This window comes from Ochotona princeps, chromosome 3 (assembly GCF_030435755.1).
Source record: "Ochotona princeps isolate mOchPri1 chromosome 3, mOchPri1.hap1, whole genome shotgun sequence".
Taxonomy (NCBI): domain Eukaryota; kingdom Metazoa; phylum Chordata; class Mammalia; order Lagomorpha; family Ochotonidae; genus Ochotona; species Ochotona princeps.
Genome location: NC_080834.1, coordinates 89,362,718 through 89,387,372, shown reverse-complemented (window position 1 = coordinate 89,387,372; position 24,655 = coordinate 89,362,718). Strand labels below are relative to the sequence as shown.

Here is a 24,655-nt window from a genome sequence, read left to right as displayed (position 1 = left end):
GTGCCTGGACTGAGTGGCTTTGACAGTGAGAAAGCAGAGAGGGTAGAAGTGAAAAGGGAAAGGAAGGGGAGCGGACCACCCAATAATGACCACTGCCACTTCCCGTAGCAGCCTAGGCTTGCAACGGGGAAAGAAATGCAGAGGGGTTGAGAACCAAGTACAGTAGCCACCAGGTGCCCCTGACCTCTGTGTGCTGCGTACAGCTGCAGGCTTGCCCACTCCGAGCTGTTTTCCGGCTCTGGTCAGCTTCACATTTCTACCTGTGTGCATGGAGAGAGGCTGAGCCAAGCCAGGGGGGTCTGGGAGGCCCATGCAGATACCCTCCAGGTCCTGGCTGGCCACAGCCTGATGTCACCTCCTCTGCTCCTTCTGCCAGGCGTCATTTGAGGTGTCGGTGGAGGCCCGCAGCTGCCCTGGCAGACACATTGAGCATGCATTCACTCTGCGACCGGTGGGCTTCCGGGACAGCCTGCAGGTGAGCGTCACCTACAACTGCACATGCAGCTGCAGCATGAGGCCAGAGTCTGACAGTGCCAGGTGCAGTGGAAATGGCACCTATGTCTGCGGGCTGTGCGAGTGCGACCCTGGCTACCTGGGCAGCCGGTGCGAGTGCCAGGAGGGGGAGAAGCAGAGCGTGTACCAGAACCTGTGCCGCGAAGCGGAGGGCAAGCCACTGTGCAGCGGGCGCGGGGAGTGCAGCTGCAACCAGTGCTCCTGCTTTGAGAGCGAGTTTGGCAAGATCTACGGGCCATTCTGCGAGTGTGACAACTTCTCCTGCGCCAGGAACAAGGGCATCCTCTGCTCAGGTAAGGATCCCTCGCCCAGTGCCTTGGTCTTGAGCCCACACTGGCCCAGGCACTGTCCAGCTGCTCCCATCCACTGGCTCTGCACCCCAGAGGCTCCCAGCAGCCCAAAGCCTGGGCCAAGCAGAAGCCAGGAGCTTCATCTGGGTCTCCCTTGTGGGTGCAGGGAGAGCACCCTTCCACTGCTCTCCCAGGTACATTAGCAGGAACCGGATCTAAAGCGAAACAGCTGGGACCTGAGCTGGCATCCATATGGGAGGCTGGTGTTGTAAGTGGTAGCTTAACCTGCTGCACACCACAACGCCAGCCCCCAGATACTGCCTTTTGCCCACAGTGCTACAAGGAATGTAGTGCCACAGTGCCACAGCTCTTCTGGAATCGGGGCATAGACAGGCCTTACCCACCACCAGGCATGGGCTGGAGACTGGCGTGTAGAGGGTAAATGCATGGAAAAGGCATGCCATGTGATGTGGAGTTGGCAGGATTAGCCCGCAGGCCAACCATCAACTTCCTTCACTACAAATACCGAACCTGACCACCCAGTGTCCTAAGCAGTGTCTTCCTCATCACCTCCAGGGACAGGAAGCTCACAGAGACCAGCTATAGCCAGCCCTTTGTTAGATAAATGATCATTCCTCATCACTGCCGCACAACCACCACAAACTTTGTGGCTTAAAACCACTCAGAAGAGTTCTGTGACAGTTCTAGCAGTTAGTCATTGCAAGTGCATTACACTTGGCTAGGATCAAGGCATCAGCAGTGCTGTCTTCCTATGGGCTCTGGGAGAGAGTCATGCCCTGGCCTGCTGCAGCTTGAGGAGGCTACCCGAGCTGTGGGACACCTTCCTGCACCCTCAGGGTCCATGGCATCACATCTGTCCTCACACTTTCCTCTCATCCCGGTCTCTGCTTCCCCTGTCCTGTCCCTTATTGGGAGACACTGCCTCCCTCCCTCTTCCATGGACCCTTGTGACAACACTGGGCCCATAGGGGGAAGGAACCCAGGGCGGTCTCCCCATCGCAGCGGTGGAACCTGACATTTATGAAGTCCCTTTGACTGCCTGGAGTAACATGGTCACAGTGGCCAGGGATAGCATGTGGACATCTTTGGGCAGGGGAGAAGGTGGTTATGAGTGTCCCAGGCATGATGTACAAGTCACTCTTGGTAATAAGCAGCTGGATTCTCAGTCACCCCTTCCCAGGGGTTCATGGGATGGCCTAGCTCACAGCTGGAAGCTAACCATGTTCTTCTGTTCTCCTTCTACTTAGAGGGGCCCTTTCCTTTTGTACCCCCCAGAATCCAGCTCAGTCCTTGTCCTGAGTGATCAAGGCTCGGGTCAGGTTCCGCTGGGCCCTGGCCGCCTGGGAACAGCATAGTCTGTGCTGTTGAGGCAGCCTTATAGGACACTCCCTCTTCTAGTCTCTCCTCCCCGGCCAGGTTTTCACTTCATCACTGATGCTTTTGTTCTTTTAAGACTTTTTAAAACTTTGTTTGAAGGAGTTGCAGAGGGGGAGACACACACACGCACATACACACACAATTTCCATCCACCATTTCACTCCCCAGACGGCCATAGCAACCAACAGTGGCCAGGTCCCTGAAACAGCCATGTACATTTGTCTTAAGATGACGAGTGCCAGGCTGTGCTGTCCTTCTCCTTCTCAATGACCACATCAATTGGTGCTACCAGGCCAGGGGATCGTCTCACTTCACTGTTTCATCCCCTCATCCCTCCCAAAGCTGTGCGTAGCCAAGAATGGTCTCCCAAGCTGATGGTCATTTGTAGCTCTAGAAGGTTCTGAAGGGTTCAGAGAAATTTCCAGAGTTGTCTATAATTTTATTGTACGCCTTGTAAGAGATGAATTTTTTTTTCCTAAGTTAGCATGCACGTGTGGATGTTTATAGCTGCATGTGGTTTTGTAGCTTGCTTTTTCATGTGTAACTTTATATCTTAAGAAGCACTTGAATTGCTGTGCTGAGTCTCCAGTGGGGATGTTCTGACTCTTTTCCACTGTACTTCAAGCTGCCTCCACCCCTCGACTTTAAGAGCAACAACTGGCTGAAACGCGACGCCATCCAAATCTTTGTGGAAAAAAGAGTTTCTGGGGTGAGGTCATTGTTGTGTTTGATAATTTAGGAGACACTTGAGAACTGAGCCCATTTCTAGGCAAGGCATGATAATGTGCATTTGTGGAATAGCTCCTGGCTCAGTGGTCTGTGGCCTAGCACTTGATTGTCTCAGACTCTGCAGCCCTGGCAGAACGCAGCTGTGGTTATGGGTAAAGGATTCTAGACTCCAGCCCTTTGGCACCTAAAGGCAGGCTTGGGCTCCTGCTGGGGAATTATACGTGGTAACTTTGAGCTCTTGGGTTGCTGTCGCCTGTGAGGTTTTTGTGGGACCAAAGCCTATTTCCCAATCCCCTACTCTGCTCTGGAAGCTGCTGACTCGGAGACTGTCAAGTGGCTGACTTCAGCATTTCTCACTCAGCCTGCCCTCGGAGGAGACCTGGTGGTTGTGGTCTGTCCTCAGAAGGGGACTGAGTGTGCACTTGAGGAAGCTGAGGACAGAGCCAGAACCAGAATTGGTGAAGAGGCTCCTTGGGCTTCTGTCTCTTGTACGATGAGCCTTAGAGTCCTTGTCTCTACCCAAAGACAGGACGGGAGGGAAACGGCGAGAGATGACAGTTTTGGGACAGGTTATCCACTATAAACACAAGCAGTGATGCAAACGTGACTGCAGTCTGGAAGCAGTGGAGCCACTCTGGAATTAGTGCTGTGACATATCGATGTGGGAGTGTGTGTCTCCCGCTGGTGTCTAGAAGCAGCATGACACACAGACCATAGGAGGCTTTCCTTAAGTTCATGAATAACGGAATATCATGCATGGATATCTTTTTTTTTTTTTTTGCAACAAAGACAACTTTTAATTCTGTTTCCATGAGCTTTCTGGAGTGTGTTCACGTCATGTGCATAAGAAGAGCTTCCAGGATTGTTGCAAGTTTATCTGTTTTTTGTGTGCATAGTAACATGTTGATCCTTTGGAGTTTCTTTGTGGTCTACTCAGTGGTCTTCCATCTCATAACAGATCCTTGCTCAGTCTCCTCTGCTGTCTTTTGGTCTCTGTGCCCCAAGCACAGAGCGTCTGCTAGGATTTGACTTACATCCTTAGAGACAAGCTGTCAAGCATCCATCTCTGGTCTAAAATACCCTGAAATATTCTGTCTACACTGGAGTCCCCTGCGTCGCTGGCTGATGCCCAACTGACTTTGTGGGTCTCACAGGAAGAGATGACCTAAGTCAAACAGGATAAGTGGAGTTTATAAACGGAACTCTTTGGTCCCAGAAGTCCACCTGAGTGGGCTCTTAGCACCTTTGTTAGTTGGCTGGTGGGCAGAGGTCAAGGACACCTGCCATTCTCTCCTCGACAGGAAGAAGTGAAACGCCCCCTGTGGCTTTGTGCCTCATGGGCTGCAGGGGCTCCTGTCTGGGCTTGAAGGTACCAGCAGACTTCCAAAGTTCTGTTACATGTCTGCCGCTGGAGGTGCTCCAGAGACAAAGCTAGACCTGGTTGTAGACTTTGTGGTCCTCACCATAGCAAAGGTCATCCAGGTGTGCCATGCCCCCCCCCCCAAAAAAAGATTTATATATTTGAAAGACAGAATTAGGGTGAGTAGAGAGATCTTCCGTTACTGCAACAGCCTGAAGTGGGCTAGTCTGCAGTCTGAACTCAGAAACTTCTTCCGAGCTTCTCATGTGTGTACAGGGTCCAAGGACTTGGACTGTCTTCCCCTGCTGCTTTCCCAGGCATATTAGCAGGGAGCTGGATTGAAAGTGGGGCAGCCAGAAGTCAAGCCAGCACCCCCCGGGGATGCTGGTGCTGCAGCCGACTAATATGTATTCATCTCCTCTCAGTTTGTTGATAGTTGCTACACTATTGACAAGTACAGGATATCCATCCTTCTGTTTGTCATCTGTAGCTCTCTCCTTCTTTTCTAACTGCCATTCATAATCTACCTTTGGGGAGGAAAAAATCCTCTTACATCCAAAGGAATCCCTCAGGCTGAGCTTTAGGACCCCGATTAGCGATCCTCCCCCTCATATTGTAAAAATATGTAAATCCTAAGTGTATGTGTGCAGTGGGTGCAGTGGCGAAGGCCAAGAGAGCCCCATCCCATTGTGGTGTGTGCAGAGAATGGTGGCTGTGAACACAGCGTGTGGTAGAAGATTCTTCAATGCCATTGCTGTAAGGAGGGAAGGACAACTCCACTCACCTGTGAAGGCTGTGCCACAGGCCCCCACTCTGCAGAGTGGTCCAAGGGTAGGGTGTGTTCACAAGGCAGAGCTGGCCGGTGTCATCAGCCACCATGGTGCTGGTCTCCATGAATCCACAGGACTTCTCAGAGGACAGCAGATGTGGCTTCTGACCTAGCTCTATTTGTAGGACCCTGGATCATCACTTAGTCTCTTCTTGAGTATCCATCCAATTCAGAGGAAACAATGTGAGGTTCTTGCATGATGCTTCACCAACAAGTACAGTGAATAAATGTTACTCCCTGCTGCAGTATCCATGGGCTTGCATAGGAGATGGAGACAGAATTGACTGGGTGATTGCAGCCACCAGCATGCGTCGGCTGATGTGGTTGATGGACTGAGCTGGGCCACCCCCCCCACACTGACTGGCACACACAGGAGCCAGGTTGGGGTTACTTCTGGCAGGGTTTCTTTGGGGACCCCCAGTTGGATCACTGGACTCAGAACTCCAGCCATGGAGAAAATCACAAGATCTGTGGTCTGAGCATGGAGTGCATGTGTCGGAACTGGGTCTGCTTGGTTGCTGAAGTCTGTGCTGTGGATGGCATGCCATTATGCATATGGACGATGTAACAGCCAGTTCATGAGGCCTGAAGAGGATGTCTGGTACCATGGAGGACAGAACAAACTGGACAACTCTCCCAGCCAAGCGTTGACAGCAAGTATCTGGGTGAATAGAAACTCTAAGGTGAACTATGTCAGCCAACGTACCTTGGGAGGATTTCCTCGGAGCATTGAAACCAACAGCATCTCGGAACTATCCAAACCACTTAAGCAAAACCACTTAAGCTTCACTTCGTGGACCCTGGGATGAGATTGGGTGGCATTTCCCCATTCTAGGGTACTGATGTGGTTTTGTAGCTGAGAGCGGCCCTCTCCCCCCCTTTTCCCCAGATACAGGAAGAAAAAAAGAGATTAGAGGCGGTTGTCTCATCTACTTTCCCCCATTCCTCGATCCAACATGAATTTATTATTATAAATAAATAAATGTTACTCCCTGGCCTGGCAGGGACATTTTCTCCCTGGAGATAAGCATCTGAAACATCCACGGCATGAAACGCAGGCTTCTGGTAAGAATGTCTCTGCAGGCATCCCACAGTCGGATATTCTAAGAATTCCTTGTGTATCCAGCGATCACTCGGGTTCACCCGAGAAGACACAAGGTACCCAGCTGGAGAACTTGCTCATAGAAGGAAACACTGCATCTCTGAGTCATGTGAGGTGGTAAGCAGAGCTGTAGAGTCAGGCCACCTCTTGGAGCAGGTGGCTGGAGCTGCAGAGCCTGAAACCGCAATGGCTCATGGAGGGTCGTGTTTGAAGAAGGTGGCTGCCTCTGCCTCACTCAGCGAGAGCTTATTACATATTTCTGATGTCCTTGTGGTCTGGCACTGGCCCTGCCTGCAGTCTTGGAGGCATTTATTTTGTTGCCATCCCTGGAATTTTCCACTCTTTTTTTTTTTTTTTTTTGAGATTTATTTATTTGTGTTGGAAAGGTGGATATATAGAGAGGAGGAGAAACAGGAAGATCTTCCGTTTGATGGTTCACTCCCCCAGGTGGCTGCAATGGCTGGTGGAGGCAATTTGAAACCAGGAGCTTTGTCCTGGTCTCCTGCGTGGGTGCAGGGTCCCAAAGATTTGGGCTGTCCTTGACTGCATTCCATTTCCACAAGCAGGGAGATGGATGGAAAGCAGGGCTGCTGAGATTAGAACCGGCACCCACATGAGATCCCAGCACATGCAAGGCAAGGACTTCAGCCACTATGCTATCACGCCAGGCCCTTCACTCCTTCTTAGAAACTTCCTGGGATTGAGGAGTGGCTGTGTGAATGATCTTAAGCTTCTGCCATCACCATCTGTATTTATTTGGAGTTTTGAATGACAAGGAGCAGAGTGCATTGGGGAACCAGGCTGTCAGCACCTCTTGCCCATGCTCTGAGCTCAGCCCTGGGAATGGAGTGGGGCCCAGCTGCCTAACTCAACGCTCAGTCCTGCTTCAGTGGTTCTGAAAAGGCAATGGCTGGAACATGGCACCCGCCCAGTGGGTCGACTCTGCATTGTCTGCTTCCCACTGTTTACGTGTGGAGAACCTGAGACCCTGTTCCTACACTGAAGCCCTTTGTGATTCTTGACTGTGGATTCACACTAGTTCACCCCTGCACTGCCTTTCGCGTAAGCTCATCAGCTTAGTTCTACCTGGGTTTCCTGATTTGGTTACCTGTAGACCCTGCCCAGATCCCTCCATAATCCACACCTGCAAATCCCACATTGTGCAAGACTAACCTAAGAAGTCCTCTGGATTTGCAAATACTTTTTAGAAAAACTTTAGCCTCCATCTTTTTTTTTTTTTAAGTTTTTTTGTTTTGGGGCCTGGCGGCGTGGCCTAGCGGATAAAAGTCCTCGCCTTCAACGCCCCAGGATCCCATTTGGGCGCCAGTTCTAATCCCGGCAGCTCCACTTCCCATCCAGCTCCCTGCTTGTGGCCTGGGAGGGCAGTCGAGGACGGCCCAAAGCCTTGGGACCCTGCACCCGTGTGGGAGACCTGGAAGAAGTTCCTGGTTCCTGGCTTCGGATTGGCGCAGCACCGACCGTTGCGCTCACTTGGGGAGTGAATCATCAGACGGAATATCTTCCTCTCTGTCCTCCTCTCTGTACATCTGACTTTGTAATAAAAATAAATAAATCTTTAAAAAAAAAAGATTTTATTGTTTTTATTGGGAAGGCAAGTTTACAGAGAGAAGGAGATACCGAAAGATCTTCCATCTGCTGGTTCACTACCCAAGAGGCCACAATGGCTGGAGCTGAGCTGAAGCCAGGAACTAGTAGTTTCTTCCAGGTCTCCCATGCAGGGTTCCAGGGCTTTGGGTCATCCTCTGCTGCTTTCCCAGGCTACAAACAAGAAGCTGGTTGGGGAAATGAAGCAGCCAGGACACAAACCAGTGCCTATTTGGCTCCTGATGCTTGAAAGGGGAAGATCATCCAGTTGAGCTATTGTGCTAGGCCCTAGCCTCCATTTTTGTAAGTGACTTTTTCAAGTTACATTAGGAGTTAGCAGCCCAAGCCTAAAGAAGACACATGTGGACCCGGACAGCACCCACAGTCTTGGGACTGTCACCTGATGAAAGGCACAGAGTGTCTTCTTGGTCTTTGGTGGGCGTCTGGCTGTTGTCAGTGAACCTGCTTCTCTTAAGTGAACCTTTGTTGGCCTTTTCTGCTAGACTACGTGTTCTGTCATTATGACTCCACTAGGAAATTGATGGCTGCCACTCATCTAGCATAGGGAGGCTGTGCCCAGGAAGATTGGCAGGTGGGCTGGATCACATTCATTACCAATACTAGCCTAATGCCTGGGTGCAAGAAGAGGTCCCTTCCCCTAACTATGCAGACTGCTTCCCTCGCCATCACGTTTCAGTATGGCCTGCACTTGTGATGGCCCACACAACTCAGCTTGCTGACAATGGCCAGGCTACTTGGATGGACACCGTTAGATGACCTCAACAACATGGCATCTTTCCTTCAGGAAATCTTAGCTGATTCATCCTGTGGTGGTACCCAAGAGGATGGTGAGTTGACACTCTGCAGTGCAGCTATCATTTCCCCAGGAATGCCTGCCAGGCGGGCCAGGCAGGTGAAGCCAAAGCCAAAGTGTTGATTTGAAGGTACCTCTGTGTTTTGGTTGCAGCCTCTATTTTTCCTTCTGAGTCAGCATCTTCAGGGAGCTGGAAGAACCAGTAGTTCATTTCACTCAACTCTTGTCATCCTTGAACCTGAAAGAGTGAGTTCATGAGAGAACACAGGATTTTTCCATCTTCTCTCTGTTCTCTGCATTGCTACATGACTAACAGAGTCAAGCCAGAGGCCAAGTCCTTTCCCAGCTATAGAAGGAACTGGAAGGACTTGGCACCTGGACATCAGCCCTGAGAAGCCAGTTTCTCAGACCAGGGAGGCAGAGATCTCAGCAGGAGAGCCAGCATGGGCCTCTGACCATAGCCTCAGTTCTCCAGCCAGTGGCATCTTCCCAGAATGTTGACATTCGGAGAAGCTTTCCTGGAAGCAGCATCAGCTGGTGTTGTAGGTAAACGTCATGTTTTGCTGCTCAGGTACAGAGTGGGACGTAGGATCCAGCTAAAGAGAGAAGGGCCAGGACTCAGCGGTCATCCCTTGTTACTGAAACATCTGCAGCCGACTGTTAGGGCTGGCTCCTTGACAAGCAGGTATGAAGAAGCTGTTGAGGAAGGCCAAGCGTGCCCCTGTGCTGGAGGAGACTAAACAACGGGCAGGGCCAGTGCGGATGCAGAGCTTGAACCTTCTACACGGTCATGACCCTGTCTCTGTCCTGCCGCAAGGACGGCCAGTGTTAATCCGCTTTTCCTCCGGTCATTCTAAAACATCTGAATTTCTTGGACATCAGTTAAGGTGTGAAATATCTCACGAGGCACGTTGAGATATTGAGGAGACTGTAGCAACTTACCTGCAGCAAAGAGCTGCCCCTGGGAGGGAAAGAGGCTGGGAGAGCCCTGTAGGCTTCTTGCTGGTGATCATGGGAGTTTCCTGCCAGGCTGCCTGTGGCCTAAGGGAGGCATTTGGGACATTCACCGTGGCGCTCTGGTTTCCACGCAGTCCCTGCCCATCCATGTTTAGCCCCCGACTACCAGTTCTGTTACTCTCCCCTGTCATTCAGATGTTCCCTTTAGGCTGTGTGTAGTCTGCTACACTATAGCACTCATTAGTCTTTGTGCCACCAGATGTCCCTTTTATGTCAAACTCCATGATTTAACCTGGGGCCTTTTCCAGCTTCCCCACCAGCCCTGGCCTTGACCCAAATAGTTTCATGTTAGCAGCCATACATCAGCCATGGAAGAGGGCTCCTGTGGCCATGGGCCTTAACTGACAGCTGAAAAATGGAGGCCATGGACAGGGCACTGCATTGTCTGCTGGCGTGGGTTTAATTCTTTCTCACTTAGCCATGACTGGATTGCACTGGAGAGACAATGTTAGCTAGGGGCTAGGAATAAGAGTCCCTACGTCAAGCAAATGTGGTTCACATCCCAGCCCCACCACCTTCCTCCTGTGTAACTTGGGGTTACTTTTTTGAGTCTCCCCGGGCCTCACTTTCTGCATCTGTGAAAACTGGGCTCATGGTTGTTACCTGCTGCTTAGAGTGCCTGGGCAGGCTGCCCAGGTGATCCGTGGACCCTGACCTGTTATGAGCACAACACAATGGGACCTCTGTCAGAGATGTGGTTAGGCTGACCTGGACAAAGCTCCAGACTCCTTGCAGGCAGTGGGCCGAGAGCCAGCCATGGCGCTTCTCTGTTGCATGTTTATATAACATTTCCCCAAGCTTCTCAGGCAGGGCACTGTCCACTGCCAATGCTGAGGAGGCTGGTTGGCTTCCCAGAGACGGCAAGCAGGCAGCTAAGACTGCACAGCAGCTCCGCTTCAATTCTGCAAAGCTCTTGCTGGCTGAGTGGTTCCCAGGAGGTCAGGAGGAGCGTGAGGAAGATTTGGGACATGGATGTGAGGCGGGCTGGACCTTTCCCACTCTGCCTGCCGGCTTCTCCTTCCTGCCCCTTGGCTCTGGAAGCTGAATGGAGGAGAGCCGCACTGTCCAAGTGCAACCTCTCCCTGGCCCCTAGGGTGGATCCAATTGCCCCCAAGGTGCCCTGGAGCCACACTGAGACCCCTGGCAAGGGAGCTAGCACTTGGCACTGTGCGTTTCAGAAATTCTCCACTCCTTTTTTGCTGCTGTTTTTCTGAAACCTAGGCCAGTGCACCGAGGAGGGGAGGGTTATAGTGTTGGGCTGGACTCATTATCCCCGTCCCCCGACCAGGGTGGAGGTTCAGATTGGGAGCCACCACCCTGAGACCTGCAGGCAGCCAGGCGGGGCAGGGACACCCGAGGACACGGGGGCGGGTGCTCTTACGTAACTTGGACCTGCTTGTCAACACAGCTGGGACTAGTGCTTCTGGGGAGGGACTTCCCCTTCCTGTCTCAGGCCCCCAGACAAAGGCTGTGCCCCTTGCCTCTGGCTACGTGTGGCTCTGGAGTGCTGTAATGGGGGGGTTGGTTGGGGGGCGAGGGCTGTGCTGCCTTAGCAGGTGAGCCCTCCCCCACCCCCAACCCCGGCTGTCTGTGTAGTTGCGCTTTGCACAGGGCAGTGAAGTCTACCTTAGGGCAGCGTGGTGGGTCTGGGTCAGTGATGTGCAGTATGCTGAGCTGGCTTCCTGTCCTGTTGGAGAGTTCTAGAAGCTGGGCCCAAATCTCACCGGGATGCCAGGAATACACAGGAGACATGTCTGCACAGGCCTCCAGCATGCATCCCTTTAAGAAGCCCTCAGATACTTCCTGTTTACATGGCCACCTCTTAGGGGCGGAGGGGGCAGGGTGGACCCTCGTAGGAGACACCAAGAATGAAAAGGAACAAGGGAGAGTAGATGCACAGAGAGGGGAAGAGGAAGCTGGGGCGTGGGAAGTGTCCCACGGAGTGTCCTTCCTGTCTGCCTCTGAGCCTGCTGCAGACCTTGGGACACCTAGGGAGGCCAGAAGAACCACTGGACATTCCAGAGCTGTGATTGGCATCAGAGGGTCAGAGGCAGCAGGCTCTGGCCCACTCCTCACTCCCGATCCAGTGGAGGAAGGGGAAAAGAAAATGGATTCTCCATTCTCTGCATCCCACGCTGGCTGTCTCCCTCCTTCTCTCCCTCCCTCCCTCCCAGGTGGTGACCTTGGAGGTCACCATAGCCTCCTTGGGCCCCTGCAGACCCAGAGAGCAGCTCAGGAGATGGAGTGCAGCTGTGACGGAGCCAAGGGTCACCCACGTCCTGCAGAACCAGCAGGGGATGGACTTGTGTCCCTTCATCAAAGCAGTCACCTTCGCAGCTGTCCCCTGACACACCCACGAATGCAGCGTGTGGCACCTCGGGGCCCTGTTGGCCTCAGTCCCACTCCCACGAGCACTGGGTGGTGTTCAGGCAGTGGAAGGGCTTTGTGCTAGGCCTGACGACTGCACCCTGTGTTAGTCCACTTTGCAGTGCTATGAGGAAATGGCCAAGGCCGGGGCGCTGTGTGAAAGGAGGTTTGCTTTGACTTCTCATTGGTGGGCCCGGGTGAGGGACTACACCTGTGTGTCCTTGGTGCTGGCTGAATCCCAAGGCAGAGCACAAGGGATTGCCTGGCCAGAGACTACACACCCGAGTGCCCTCTCTGGTCTCTCTTCTGTAAAGCAAGCATTGGTCAAGTGTGGGGGCTCCCCTGCTGGCCTTTACCAGTCCCAGGCACTGTCCCCTCCAAAAGGTCCCGTGTCTGAATTGTTGCATTAAGCTTCCACCTTTCTAGCATCTCACGACCAAGAATAAATCTCAGCACACAAACCCACAGAGGATGCCAATTGTAACCATGGCAGACTGGAGTGAGTTAGGGGGCCCTACGGCAGCTTTGCACCCTGGGTGTCTTGGCACAGCTTGATAAAAGGTGCCTTTCTTTCCCTCCCCACTGTCCTCCACGCTTCTGTGTCCCCATCTCACTGGCAGGGCTGAAGATAGCATGTATTGAGCGCTTTCTGTACGTCTGCCCCTGTTTGAAATGTTTGATACAGGCTGACTGGTCTAACTCACAGTCTCCGTGATTCTCTCCGCCCCACTTGCACTTGAAGAAACCAACACCCAGAGGTTCAAGCAGTAGGTCCTGGGGAGGGCGGAAGGTTGGGGGTGCAGGCAGCCCCAGTGGAGAATCCCTGTGCTGACTGCTGCATCTGCTGCGGCTCTCTCTTGCAGCTCCGCTCTCTGCCATGTGTGTTCCATGGCCCACAGGCTCCTGTTCATCCTCAGCTTCCCCCAGCAAGAGCCCCAGCTGCTCGGAAAGGTGTACTGCTCGCTGCTGGGGGAGGGAAGCAGTCATCCCAGCTTCCAGGACTTGCCTGGGGTCACACGCGAGTGACAGACACAGGACCTAGCCTTGACTCCTGTCTCCCTCCACCACCAACCCGGGGCTGTTCTCACGGCTGCTCACCCTTTTCCCCTGGCACAGCTGGCAGCCTCGGCCTCTCCTCGCCCTTCCTCACCCACTTCACTGTGGTCTCAGGTCTTACTGTTTTCTTGATCTTCATTTCCCTCTTGCCGCTGTCATATATCCCATCACCAAAACCCACGCCCTCCTGCATCTGAGCTCCCCTCCCTTCACATCCAGGTGACTCATATCCCTGTATGAGGTTGATAAAAGGTGCCTGCCTTTTATCCTCGCCTCCCGGCAGGCTGCCTTCAGTCCTCATCTAGCTGGGGTCAACCCTGCAGCCAGAGTTTTGGGGAAGGCCTTCTCTTCTCCTGTCACCTTTGGCCTCCAGGCCACTGACTCGCCCTCTGCCACAGCTCCCTTCCTGCTGCCTGTCTGAGTAACCAGCATTCCATCTCCTACAAGGAGGCGTGGAGGCTTGGCTCACAGCCCACATGAGTCCCATTTGCTGATGGAAAGCTGTTGAATCCTGGCGAGCTGAAATTCCGTATAAGTAGGCACATTTACAACTTCCTGTCCATTGAGCTATCACTCATTCCGACGGAGGTAATACTAATAATGGCTTGCACGTGTAGCCATCCGGCATGCACGGTGCTTTCGCATGCCCTCCCTGGCCCTGTCCATGTGCTACAAAAACAGCTTTGTGTCTGCACAGTGTTACACAGACATCGTTCAACTCGATCCACTTGGCCAAGAGTGTGCTCGGAATTTGCTTTGTTTTCAGGACGAGTCCTGGGCTTAGGTCTGTGGGGAGTTGGCAGCTGTAATCTTTTGGACAGGGTTGACTGTCTCATGCCTTTTAGGGACCTGTGTTCCTGCTAGGGCACGAACGTAGCCAGGGGTGACTGTTCTGAGCCTGCAGCTGGAGGGAAAGGCAAGCTGATTTGGATGTACTTGGATTTGGGTAAAATGTAATCAGACCCGAGTGGCCTTTGGGCACTTAGTAGGTGTCATGCTTTTCTAAAGGTGACTTGGAAACTTCTCTTTTAAAATTTTTCACTTTATTTGAAAGGCAGACAGAGCTCTTATGTCTGCTGGTTCATTTCCCAGATACCCACCATAGCCAGGACTCAACCAGGCTGAAGTTTGAAAGTCCAGAACTCCATCTGGGTCTCCCATGTAGGTTGCAGGGACCCAAGTAAGTGGGTGGCATCTGCGGCCTCACCAGGCAGGCAGCTGAATCAGTAGAGGAGGAGCTGGGACTGGAAGTAGGCGCTCTGATAGGGGACTGCAGGCGACGTAAGCCACTGCACCCAATGCCTGCACCAAGTCATTCAATCTTGCGAGCTGTGGGGAGTGCTGTGTTGTCGAGGACTCTGGGGCCAGGCCCAGGCTACCTAGAGAAGAAGCCTGTGGCTAGGCAGCCCTGTGGGGCAACTAGTGGGAAAGGCTCAGGGGCTCTTTCTGCATCTAGGCCAAAGCCGCCTCCCTGCCTGATACAGCTAGGGCCATTTTCATTGCTTGTTAATTCAGCACCGAGTTTTCCTCTCATTTTCTGAACTTCTGCTTTATGGGGTGTTGTGCAGTATGAGCTCATGGGAGGCTGCTGAAGCCTGCCCTGGGCACAGGGGACCTGTGCAGCCCACTTTGCTACCTTTAGGGAGATTTGATCTTATTTGAAAGGCAGAGTTTCACAGAAAGAGAAGGGGTCTGAGCTCCTGACCTGCACAGAGCTGTACGCCATGGGAAGGTTAGGAGGCTGGGCTGCCCTGCATGATCCCCGCCCCTCCCACCCAACACACACACCCTTCCAGGCATATGCAGTGGACAAAGCCTGGGGAAGTAGGACAGGAAGAGAGAGACTGCTCAAGAGGGCCCTGGCCTACACTGTGAGCATGCACAGTGGGGACCTCAGGGAGGGTGCGGGAGCCAACGGCCAGGACAACAGCCAAGGAGGTCAGATGCAGGAGCCCCCCTTCCCCTCTCCCGTCTGCTGCTCCATTCTCTCCCTGACTGTGGGTGAGTGCTCCATTTACACAAACTCTTAGTTCTGTTATCATCAGACTTAGAAAATGACCTTAGGAAGGGAAAGCCGTGCACAGTGGATTTTGGTTTTAGATTGTCATGTCGTATGTCACCAGTACTCCTCTTGGTGGCGTAAAGAATGGAGAAACCACTGCTGGACTCTGATCTGTGCTTTTCACCCTCTCCCACTCATGCTGTGTTCACACACACACACCATACTTGCACACTGACAGCCCTCAGCCAATGGGCCTCCTGCCTTTGACACCTGCAGAAGCTTGAGACAGTGGCCAGCATTTCCTCTTGTAGGCAGAGAGAGTCAGGGCGTCCCTCTACAAGTCCTCATCTTGGCCAGGCTGTGGTCACGAGAGGTAGTGAAGGCTGGAGTTCAGACTATGGGCTCTGGAAGCAGGCTCCCTGGGTTCGAGTCCTGACTCTGCAGCCAGCAGCTGGGCAGCCCTCGCAGAGCTACTGCCCCCATCTGTGGCTCAGCTCTATCACTCCTAGCCTGAGGACAGGGCTGGCATTGCCTCCCCCCAGTGTGAGGGCTCACGATTACAACTGAAGCTCTGCAGTAGTAGACACACGCACACACACACATGTACACACACCCCAGCTGTTGGCTGGCTCATGCTCCGACATCCACTCCCTTCCAGGCCGTGACCCACCAGTGCACATGGTGTGACCTAAAAACATCACAGGTGGAGTCTGCCAGTCATGGAGGTCAGGGGTCAGAGCGGAGGCTGGCACTGCAGCATACTGGGTAAGCCACTGCCCAAGTGTCCAATGTGGGTGTTCATTCAAGTCCCAGCTGCTCCACTTCCCATCCAGTTCCTTGCTAACACACCTGGGAAAACAGCACAAGATGGCCCAAGTCTTCAGGCCACTATCCACGTGGGAGACCTGAACGAAGCTGCTGGCTCCTAGCTACTGCCTGGCCCAGCCCCGGCCCTTGTAGCCACATGAGGAATGATCCAGCAAGTGGAAAAAAACTGTCTGTTTCTCATTTTGTTTCTGTAACTCTGCCTTTAGAATAAATAAACATTTAAAAAAAAAAAGCAGGCATATCATTTCCACTGGGCTGCAGTCAGGGGTCCACAGGGCCACCTGACCCCTGGGGTCTCTGGACACTGCCCAGTGTCTGTCTTGCTGAGCTGCATTCCTCACGTGCCTTGGCTCTAGCTGGCTACCTGGCTTCTGCTGTCCCCATGCTGTCTCCGTTGCCTGCTTCGGTAGTCAGAGCTCCCTCTTGTAAGGCCCCTTGTGACAGCACAGCAACCCAGGAGCATCCTAATTTCAGAATCCCGAGTTCATTGAGCATCATTCAGAGGCACAATCAGTGGGCTCTGGGAGTCAGGAGGGGACCATGTTGGGAGCCATGGTCCAGACAGCTGAGGCAGGAAGAAACTGTGCTTGGTCCTTGTCCCATGATGTGCCTGGCCCAAGTTCTGGACCACGTGGGAGCAGTAGCTCCAATCCCACCCCTGCCAGAGGTCCCCACGGTCTCTCTAGCCAAGCTGTGAAGGCAGTCTGCGATGCGTTCCCTCTGTGGTCCCCAGTACCTGGCCCACAGCAGGCATCAGGTGGCTTCATGTTCCTGTGGGAGGTAGACAGGCCCTGACACTCCACCTCTGCCCTTGGCAGGCCATGGCGAATGTCACTGTGGAGAGTGCAAGTGCCACGCGGGATATATCGGCGACAACTGCAACTGCTCCACGGACATCAGCACGTGCCGGGCCAAAGATGGGCAGATCTGCAGCGATCGCGGGCACTGCATCTGCGGGCAGTGCCAGTGCACGGAGCCGGGAGCCTTTGGAGAAATGTGCGAGAAGTGCCCTACCTGCCCAGACACTTGCAGCACCAAGAGGTAACGGCCCCGGGGCAGCCTGTGTGTCCCACCCAGAGTCCGTCAAATAGTAGCCTTCAAACAGAAACACTGCTTCCTTTTGCCAGAACACAGACATGTTAACTGCCGACCTGTGCTTAGGCAAGTTTGGAAATTAGGGGATCACAGACGTCCGTTAAACTGGCGTTGGTGCCCAGCATAGTCACGTGTTGCTCTGCGCTTTCCAGAGGGAGTACTGTTTGCGCCATTGTTGTCAAACAGATCTAATTCTCCCCCTCCACTTGGACATCTTCGAGCACCCATGTGGGAATGGCTACCACAAACAAAGCCTGATGAGAAATTAGATAGAAAGGCACCTGACCTAGATTGAATGGGCCAGGAGCCAAGTGCGATGGCTCAGAATGTTCTGCTCCATTTATCCTGAAACTATCGCCCCCCCAGCTTGGCTTAGCTCAGCTCGTCTGCTGCCGCAGAGTGTAGCAAACATCTCTGCCCATCCAGCAGCTCTACTCACTTCCTCCCAGCTCTGCCCTTCACACTCCAACAGTGCTTGGAGGAGAGAGAACCACAGGGCAGGCGAGACGAGAGTGGTGTTGCTCCATGCTGAGAGTGCACGCGCGGAGGAGCCGGGCAGGGAGGCGACAATCCAACAACCATCCCCCTGGACCGGGAGGCGACTGCACCGCTGTCTTTTGGCAACTTTCCCTTGCGAGTGTCTGGCTCAGGCCAGTAGTGCAATGAGTTCACGCTCCCCGGGTCTGCTGCCGCTGCTGGTCTCCCTGACTGTGCTGGGAGAGGTTCTCGGAGGCGCAACCCTGAACTTGGCCATAGAGCACGCAGGTGTGGGTCCTGGCCAGCTGGCTGCAGGTGCAGAGGAGAGATGGATGGAGCTGGACTTCACGGAATTGGGAGAGATGGGGGAGTAATGAAGACAGACAGTTGATAGTAACAAGACACTCAAGAACAGACGGCATGGGAGTGGTGGGGAGGTGAGCGCCCACGGTCTGGAGCCCATATGGCTCACCGCTTTGTTGAGAGCCACCAGGTTTGGCATGTCTCTGTTCTGACGTTGCAGGGCAGCCGGTCCTCACTTGGTAGAGCTAAGGAACACACCCTGAACCCCGGGAGGAGGGCAGGCGCAGCACAGCTGATCTCAGTTAATAAGGCGCCCCCTTGCAAAACCTCTCAACAACTTGGTGTTTTTTGTTTTTGTTTTTGTTTTCCCCAAGTCTGGACTGATGTGAACACACGACCCAACAACACGTGGCGAGTTTTCCCAAGTCAGTGGGGCGTGTAGATTACATGGGGACGGCCACGTGGACCCTCCCCTCTTTTCCGCAGGAAGTGGTAGAAGCCAGTGCTCTGTGCCTGCTTGCCATGTACTGACCCTGGAGGCAGTCCCAAGGGCCGCCCTGTCGGCATGAATGACCACAGCTGGGTAGCCGCCCTGGCCTGGCCACCAGCCAAGTTCCCGGGGTCCGCCCCTGGGGCTCTACTGTGTTTTATCTCAGTGTTTTTATCTCAGGCCTCTGCCAGGAAGGCCATGCCTAGGATGCACTGGCCATCTGGGAAGGTTGAATTCCAAAGTGCGTCAGATCCTTCTTCAGAAAGCCACGTCCATGTTCTGTCTGACATCCCTACCCCGCCCCTAGACTGCTGTCGCTTGCTGCGCTGAAGGCGGGGAAGGGTTAGGGCACCCGATGCAGGATCCCTGCTTTGCCAAGTAGCCCGCTTAGGCCCGGCTTTTCTCCTCTGCAAAGTCAGGATTCTTGCTGCAGAATTGCTGAGTGGCTTTCAATCATCTAGCTAGCTACATTATAGCTTCCACACTGCTCACAGACCGCTCAGGGCCCCCCGGGGGTTAAGCAGAGGGTGAGAGAAGCGACACCTGGTGGTTGTGCAGCCCTCTGTAGTTCTGCAGAGATCCCTGTGGTCCCTGCCAGCCTGGGCCATGAGCAGGGCAGCTGGCCCCTCATAGCTGAGGTTCTATGAGGTTGTAGATTGGAGTTGGGCAGCCGTACCCCGGCACACCTGCCGTGAGTCCTAACCCTGTTTCCTGTAGTGCTTGTCGTTCCCTCTCTCGGGCCTGGTGGCCCCTTGCAGACCGCTCAGTGACTTGGCATCGCTCAGAGGTTTTGGCCAGTGGGGGACGACTGACTCCTCCCTGGAGTTCAGCTATCCCTGTCTGGTGCATGTCCAACTCCTCCCCTGCTCCAGCAGCCCAGCCAAGGAACGCCTCTCCGCACCCCTGCACTCTCCCCCTTCACTGCACACTTCCCTGTCTCTCTGGAAGCTGAGATCCCAGGCCTTACATCCTTAGGAGTCCTGTGCTCGGGTGCAAACAACTGTGTGGCCAAGCACCATGGGGAAGCGATTGAACTGGCAGCCTGTGGTGGGAGGAGGACCCAGTGTTCCACAAGGCCCCTGTCCTCAAACCCAAGAGGGAAGGGTCAGCAGTGTGTGGGCATGAGCATCCAAGACCTCAGGGGTTGTGTGGTGGGAGCCCCGGTACTCGGGCACAGATGCCACACAGTCCCTGACACCCACCCACACGTGTCCTCTCTCCACAGAGATTGTGTCGAGTGCCTGCTGCTTCACACGGGGAAGGCAGACAACCAGAGCTGCCTCCACCTGTGCAGGGACGAGGTCATCACCTGGGTGGACAGCATCGGTGAGTGCGCCCTCTGCAGCCCGTAGCAAGCACCTGCTACTGGAGCCCAGGCAGGTCTGCTACTGGAGCTTGTGCCCAAGGGGACTGGATCTGGCTGTCCACGTGGAAACATTCACAGTAGTGACCGCTGGGGGAGGAAGAGGGAGAAGGGTACTGGGGCTAACTGCTTACAGGTGTATGTTTCTGTTAGGGATGGTGGAATGTTCGGGAATCAGTGTGAGTGGTCACATGGCATTGTGCTATTACTGAAATTGCTGATGGGGATGACGGTGAAAAGAAAAAGAAGAAAGGCCATGTTCCTGGGAGGAGACCCTGCATTGAGGCTGCCCTTGGGCGGGTTTGCCACTCTACCTGGCCCTCCAGGGTCCCCAGAGTTCTGGTCACTGCCTCCCGCTGGGCTTGGTCCAAACTCACTTAACGCCTGACATAGGCTGTCTTGTCCCACCTCTCCTTTTTGAGTGACGGCTGTCCTGCATCATGGCTTGTGGCCTGCTGGTCACCTCTTCATCATTGTGTGTTCCCTTGGCTCCATGCTGTCCCTGGGGAGGCCGTAGACTGCCACTCCCGTGCCTGTTTCCCGATCTTGCTACCCAGGGCTTGGCTTACATAAGTTTTGTCTGCAGACCTGGGCCAGGTGCCCCCTAACTGGGCCAACGTGGGCAGAAAACGAAGGGAGCTCCGTGATACAGCTGCCTCCCCATCCAGAGAAAACTCATGTCCTAGCGCATGCTGTTCCCTTCCCCTCCTTCTGCTCGGCTACACATACGCACACGCTCCCCCCCTCCAACCTAGAGGTTTGGATTTGATGACAACACTCGTCTGTCTGTTCTCAGGTTAAAATTCCTTTGTAGAAAACATGAGCTGTGGCCAGCACTGTGACACAGCAAGTTAAACTGCACCTGCAACACTGGCATCCTGTAACGGTGCCACTTTGAGTCCTAGCTGCTCTGCTTCCCATCCAGCTCCCTGCCTGTGCAGCCTGGGAAAGCAGTGGAGGGAGGATGGTTAAAATAGTCGGGCCCGTGGGTCCATGTGGGAAATTTGGGAAGAAATGTCTGGCTCCAAGCTTCAATTTAGCCCGTCTCCAGCTAGAGTAAATGTAACTGCCTTTAACAACAACAACAAGCTAGAAAACATCTTAGGTCATAACACTGACCTTCAGTGGTCATACAGGGCCCACCTGCCGTTGCAGCCTCATTCCTTACCCTCCCTGCCAACGGTCTCTGAAGTGCAGGAAGCCTCGGAACACGGGGAATGCCTGCCCTGGGGTTTGTGCACCTTCTGCTCGAGCCTGGTGCCTGGGCCAGGTGGCAGTTCCCACTGGCTTTGCCTCAGGGTGCAGGCACGTTGTGGGGCCCAGTTCCTAAGTCAGGAGTCCTCATCAGCCTGCAGTCCCTCTGTGTTTGGACCCTAGGAAAGGGCTGTATCCTGTGGCCTATGCCGTCAGGTCCTAGTCCTGGGCCCTGGGGCTGCCCCCCAAAAGATGGCTCTCACTCAGGCTCCTGAGGGGCTCAGAGGAGCTCCTCTCCTTGCCTTTCACTTCCCTGCACCAACCACCCTGATGCCCCCTGCCACCCAAGGGCTTTTGCCCTTCGTATCACCCCCAGCCAGAGACTGTGTGACCCCAGCAGGTCCTGCGTGTCCACAGAGCAAGCCCTGGGCATGTGATCTGTGTATGGGAAACCTGAGTCCATATGTTCAATTTTAAAACTTGATTTCTTTTTTGAAAGGCAGAGTGACAGAGATCCTCCATCTACTGGTTCACTCCCTAAATGGCCACCACAGCCGAGGCCTGGCTTAGGCCAAAGCCTACAGCTTGGAGCTGCCCCCAGGTCTCCCCTGTGGTGCAGGGGCCTCAGCACTGGGCCATCTCCTGCTGCTTTCCCAGGTGCATTAGCAGGGAGTTGGATTGGAAGCAGAGCAACCAGGACTCAACCACACTGGTGCCCTGGACTTCTCTCTCAGACCCTCTGCCCACACCTCTCCTTGTGGCTCTGGGCGGCCCCAGAAGACCCTCCTCCTGCCCCCAAACTCGGCTGAGACATCCTGCGGGCTTTCCTTGCAGTGAAGGACGACCAGGAGGCTGTGCTCTGCTTCTACAAAACCGCCAAGGACTGCGTCATGATGTTCACCTACACGGAGCTGCCCAGCGGGAAGTCCAACCTCACCGTCCTCCGGGAGCCAGGTGGGCAGGGGCAGGAGCAGGAGGAGACCCTCTGCTCGGGCAGGGCCAGGAGCTGACCTTCCCTTGGCTCTTGGCTGTCCATGCCGTGTGCCATAGAAAGGGACACGGGTCCTTAGGAAGATCAGAATCCCAAGGCCATAGCCACAGCCCTGTCTGGCTTACAAGAGGCTGGGCTGGCTGGGGACCCAAGACTCAGGCAAACACAGAACACAACCCTACCCTGCAGGGCTGGTGGCAGGAAGCGCTCCCATGCTGTGCCAGGTACCCAGGGGCACACACTGGCACACACAGCCTGGACCAGAACTGCTTTCCTCTAGTATCCATCCCAGCAGGGAGTGATGAAGCACTGGGCTCCCCCAGGCACTCAGGAGGCTGCATCTACCCCTGCAATGTTGCCTCATGTTTGGGGGTGCCCAGCAGCCCTTGCCTTGGGGAGCCAGTGTTTCTAATCTTGCCTTGCCCCCTTTCTGTTCTTTAGGAGGAGGAGAGAACAGAGAAAAATTTGCTCTCTGTAATTCTCAGAATTGCAAACTCTCTTTCCAATTTGTCAGACCCACATAACGAGCGGGTGGAGGCAGTGGTACAGCGTGGTGTACCAGCCTTTGAGAATGAGGCTTTGTTCCCAAGCGCTGTCTGTGGCTCTTTGGACGTAAGCACTGTTGCTCCACACTCGGGGCTTGCGCTTGGTGCCTGGCCCTGGTAGAAGCAGCAGTTGCCACCGCCTCCCACCTTCCCACTTTGGCCTGGAAGCTGAGCTGGGCTCAGCCTCACTCATCGTAGGCCAGGCCAGGCCAGGTGGGCAGGCGCGGCTGGCGAGGGACCTGCAGCCTGTGCCAGGCCTCCTGGTTGCATTCTGCCCTCAGCCAGCTGGATGTGGGTCAGTCCCAACCTTTGGATAGCTCACTTCTGGTGCTTCTTGCCCTCCGCCTTGAGTCCCCAAAGAAACACTTGGCGCGTAGGAGGAAAAGCCTTTGTCTCAGCTGAGCCTGAGACTGGCGCTCCACTTCCTACAGAGTGTGGCACGGCCCCAAATGCCATGACCATCCTCCTGGCCGTGGTGGGCAGCATCCTCCTGGTGGGCATCGCGCTCTTGGCCATCTGGAAGCTGCTTGTCACCATCCACGACCGCAGAGAATTTGCAAAGTTCCAGAGTGAGCGTTCCAGGGCCCGCTACGAAATGGTAAGGCGGCAGGAAGTGGGAAGCTCCAGGCCCCCAGGGGTGGTGGTCCAGTTCAAGGCCACTGACATTCCCATCATTCCAAACAAAGAATCCACTCTCCCCCTCCCCTGCTGGAAAGATGCACCCAGGGCTAGGTTATGACAGCTGCATGACCCCCAAGCACGGAGTGCCCAGCAGAGAGCCCCGCGCCAGGCCCCGGCCACCCACACTGTAGATTTTACCTTCAACAAGTTCAACAAATCCTACAATGACCCGGTGGATTGATGCTTCCTTTCGTGACTTGGAGAGCTGTGGGGGCAGCCATTGGGCACAGCCTGGGTGGGAAGAGCTGCCCTGCCTCCGAAAGCTAGCAGGTGTATGCAGTAGCTCGTCCTCTCTGGAGCTGTTCCAGCCTGCAGGTGGCGGACTTGTGTCCCATGCAGAGGGAAGGACACAGCTCAGGGAACACCCAGGCCTTGCCCAGGTACAAAGTGGGAGACAGAGGCAGAGCCCAGCGCTGTGCACCGGCTGTTGGCACCCTACTGTGCATGCCCTGTCTCTGCCTTCCTAGGCAGCTGGCTGAGGAAGGGTTTCTAGACCGGAGCTTGCTGCGTGGGCTCAGTAAACTGATCCATGCCCTCTTTCCGCACTGCAGGCTTCCAACCCTCTGTACAGAAAGCCCATCTCCACCCACACTGTAGATTTCACCTTCAACAAGTTCAACAAATCCTACAACGGCACGGTGGATTGATGCTTCCTTCCCCAGAGGACCGAGGGAACTTGTGACAAAGACTGAAGTGCCTTGGGCAGCTGTGCCCCTTGGTGGTAGCTCTCCTGACAGGCCAGCATGGAGACACCTCTCTGGGGAGTCTGGGTGTGCACAGGACAGACACTGCACGTGCAGGAGAGAACCACCCTGTGCATAGGACATCCACTGTGTACACAGAAGAGCACCCACTGTGTACACAGAGGAGCACCCACTATGTACACAGAAGAGCACCTATTACATGCACAGGACACCCACTGTGTGCACAGAAGAGCACCTGCTGTGTGCAGAGGAGGACAGACATTCACTGTGTGTGCAGGAGGACACCTGGCTGCTGGGCCAGCCCCTCAGCAGGCTACCCCTTCCTCTTCCCAGCAAGAGACCGAAAGGGGGCTTGGAGGCTGTCTGGGTCCCCAGCCACGTGCGCACCTGAGTGCGGCTGCCTCCCCCTGCCGGAGGGGCCCGGCTGCCCACCTGGCAGGCTGGTACGCCGTCGGCAAGGGCAGGAGCCGACGTACAGTCTGACTTGCTCCATGTTGACCATTTTTATATGAAATAAAAAGATGGTGCATCCACAGCGTGGCTCTCATCACTGGGACTTGCTGGCCTCACGCCTACGCTGTCATCCATTGGGCTGCTGGAGGTCGCATGGGCTTTGCCAGTGTGGGTTTTATCATGGCCAGATGTGTGCTCTGTCAAGAGCAGGACAGGTGGTTTGGAACTAAAACCCATAGGGTTTGTGTTTGCCTGGTGCTGTCTGCAGAGAGTGAAGTCCTGGGTGTTGCTCAGGGTGGCTAGGAATGTCTGGGTGTGTCCCAGGCACTTCCCAGGTGGCCAGGCCAGTCTTGAGAGTGGGCTCTCATCAAACAGGGCTGTCTGCCCAGCTGGGGCGGTGGCGTCACGGGGAAGTCCTGAGCAGGGCTGCCGGTCCCTCCCTCTTTCTC

At 54.6% G+C, this 24,655-nt stretch overlaps 1 protein-coding gene across 2 annotated transcripts in view; it reads left to right on the top strand.

The window, feature by feature from the left end:
- The window catches only part of ITGB5 (integrin subunit beta 5), a 107,237-nt gene extending 82,949 nt beyond the window's left edge, over nucleotides 1-24,288 (top strand). The window contains exons 10-15 of one of the 2 annotated variants that reach the window (XM_058662005.1): nucleotides 377-806; nucleotides 16,729-16,951; nucleotides 19,501-19,601; nucleotides 21,667-21,786; nucleotides 22,800-22,937; nucleotides 23,601-24,288. In XM_058662005.1, the coding sequence (XP_058517988.1) occupies nucleotides 377-806; nucleotides 16,729-16,951; nucleotides 19,501-19,601; nucleotides 21,667-21,786; nucleotides 22,800-22,937; nucleotides 23,601-23,731 (1,143 nt within the window). In that variant the 3' untranslated portion in view covers nucleotides 23,732-24,288. Of the gene's footprint in view, nucleotides 1-376; nucleotides 807-16,728; nucleotides 16,952-19,500; nucleotides 19,602-21,666; nucleotides 21,787-22,799; nucleotides 22,967-23,600 lie in introns of both variants that reach the window. The other variant, XM_004577836.2, reaches the window with a different exon arrangement.
- Nucleotides 24,289-24,655: the final 367 nt, after the last annotated feature.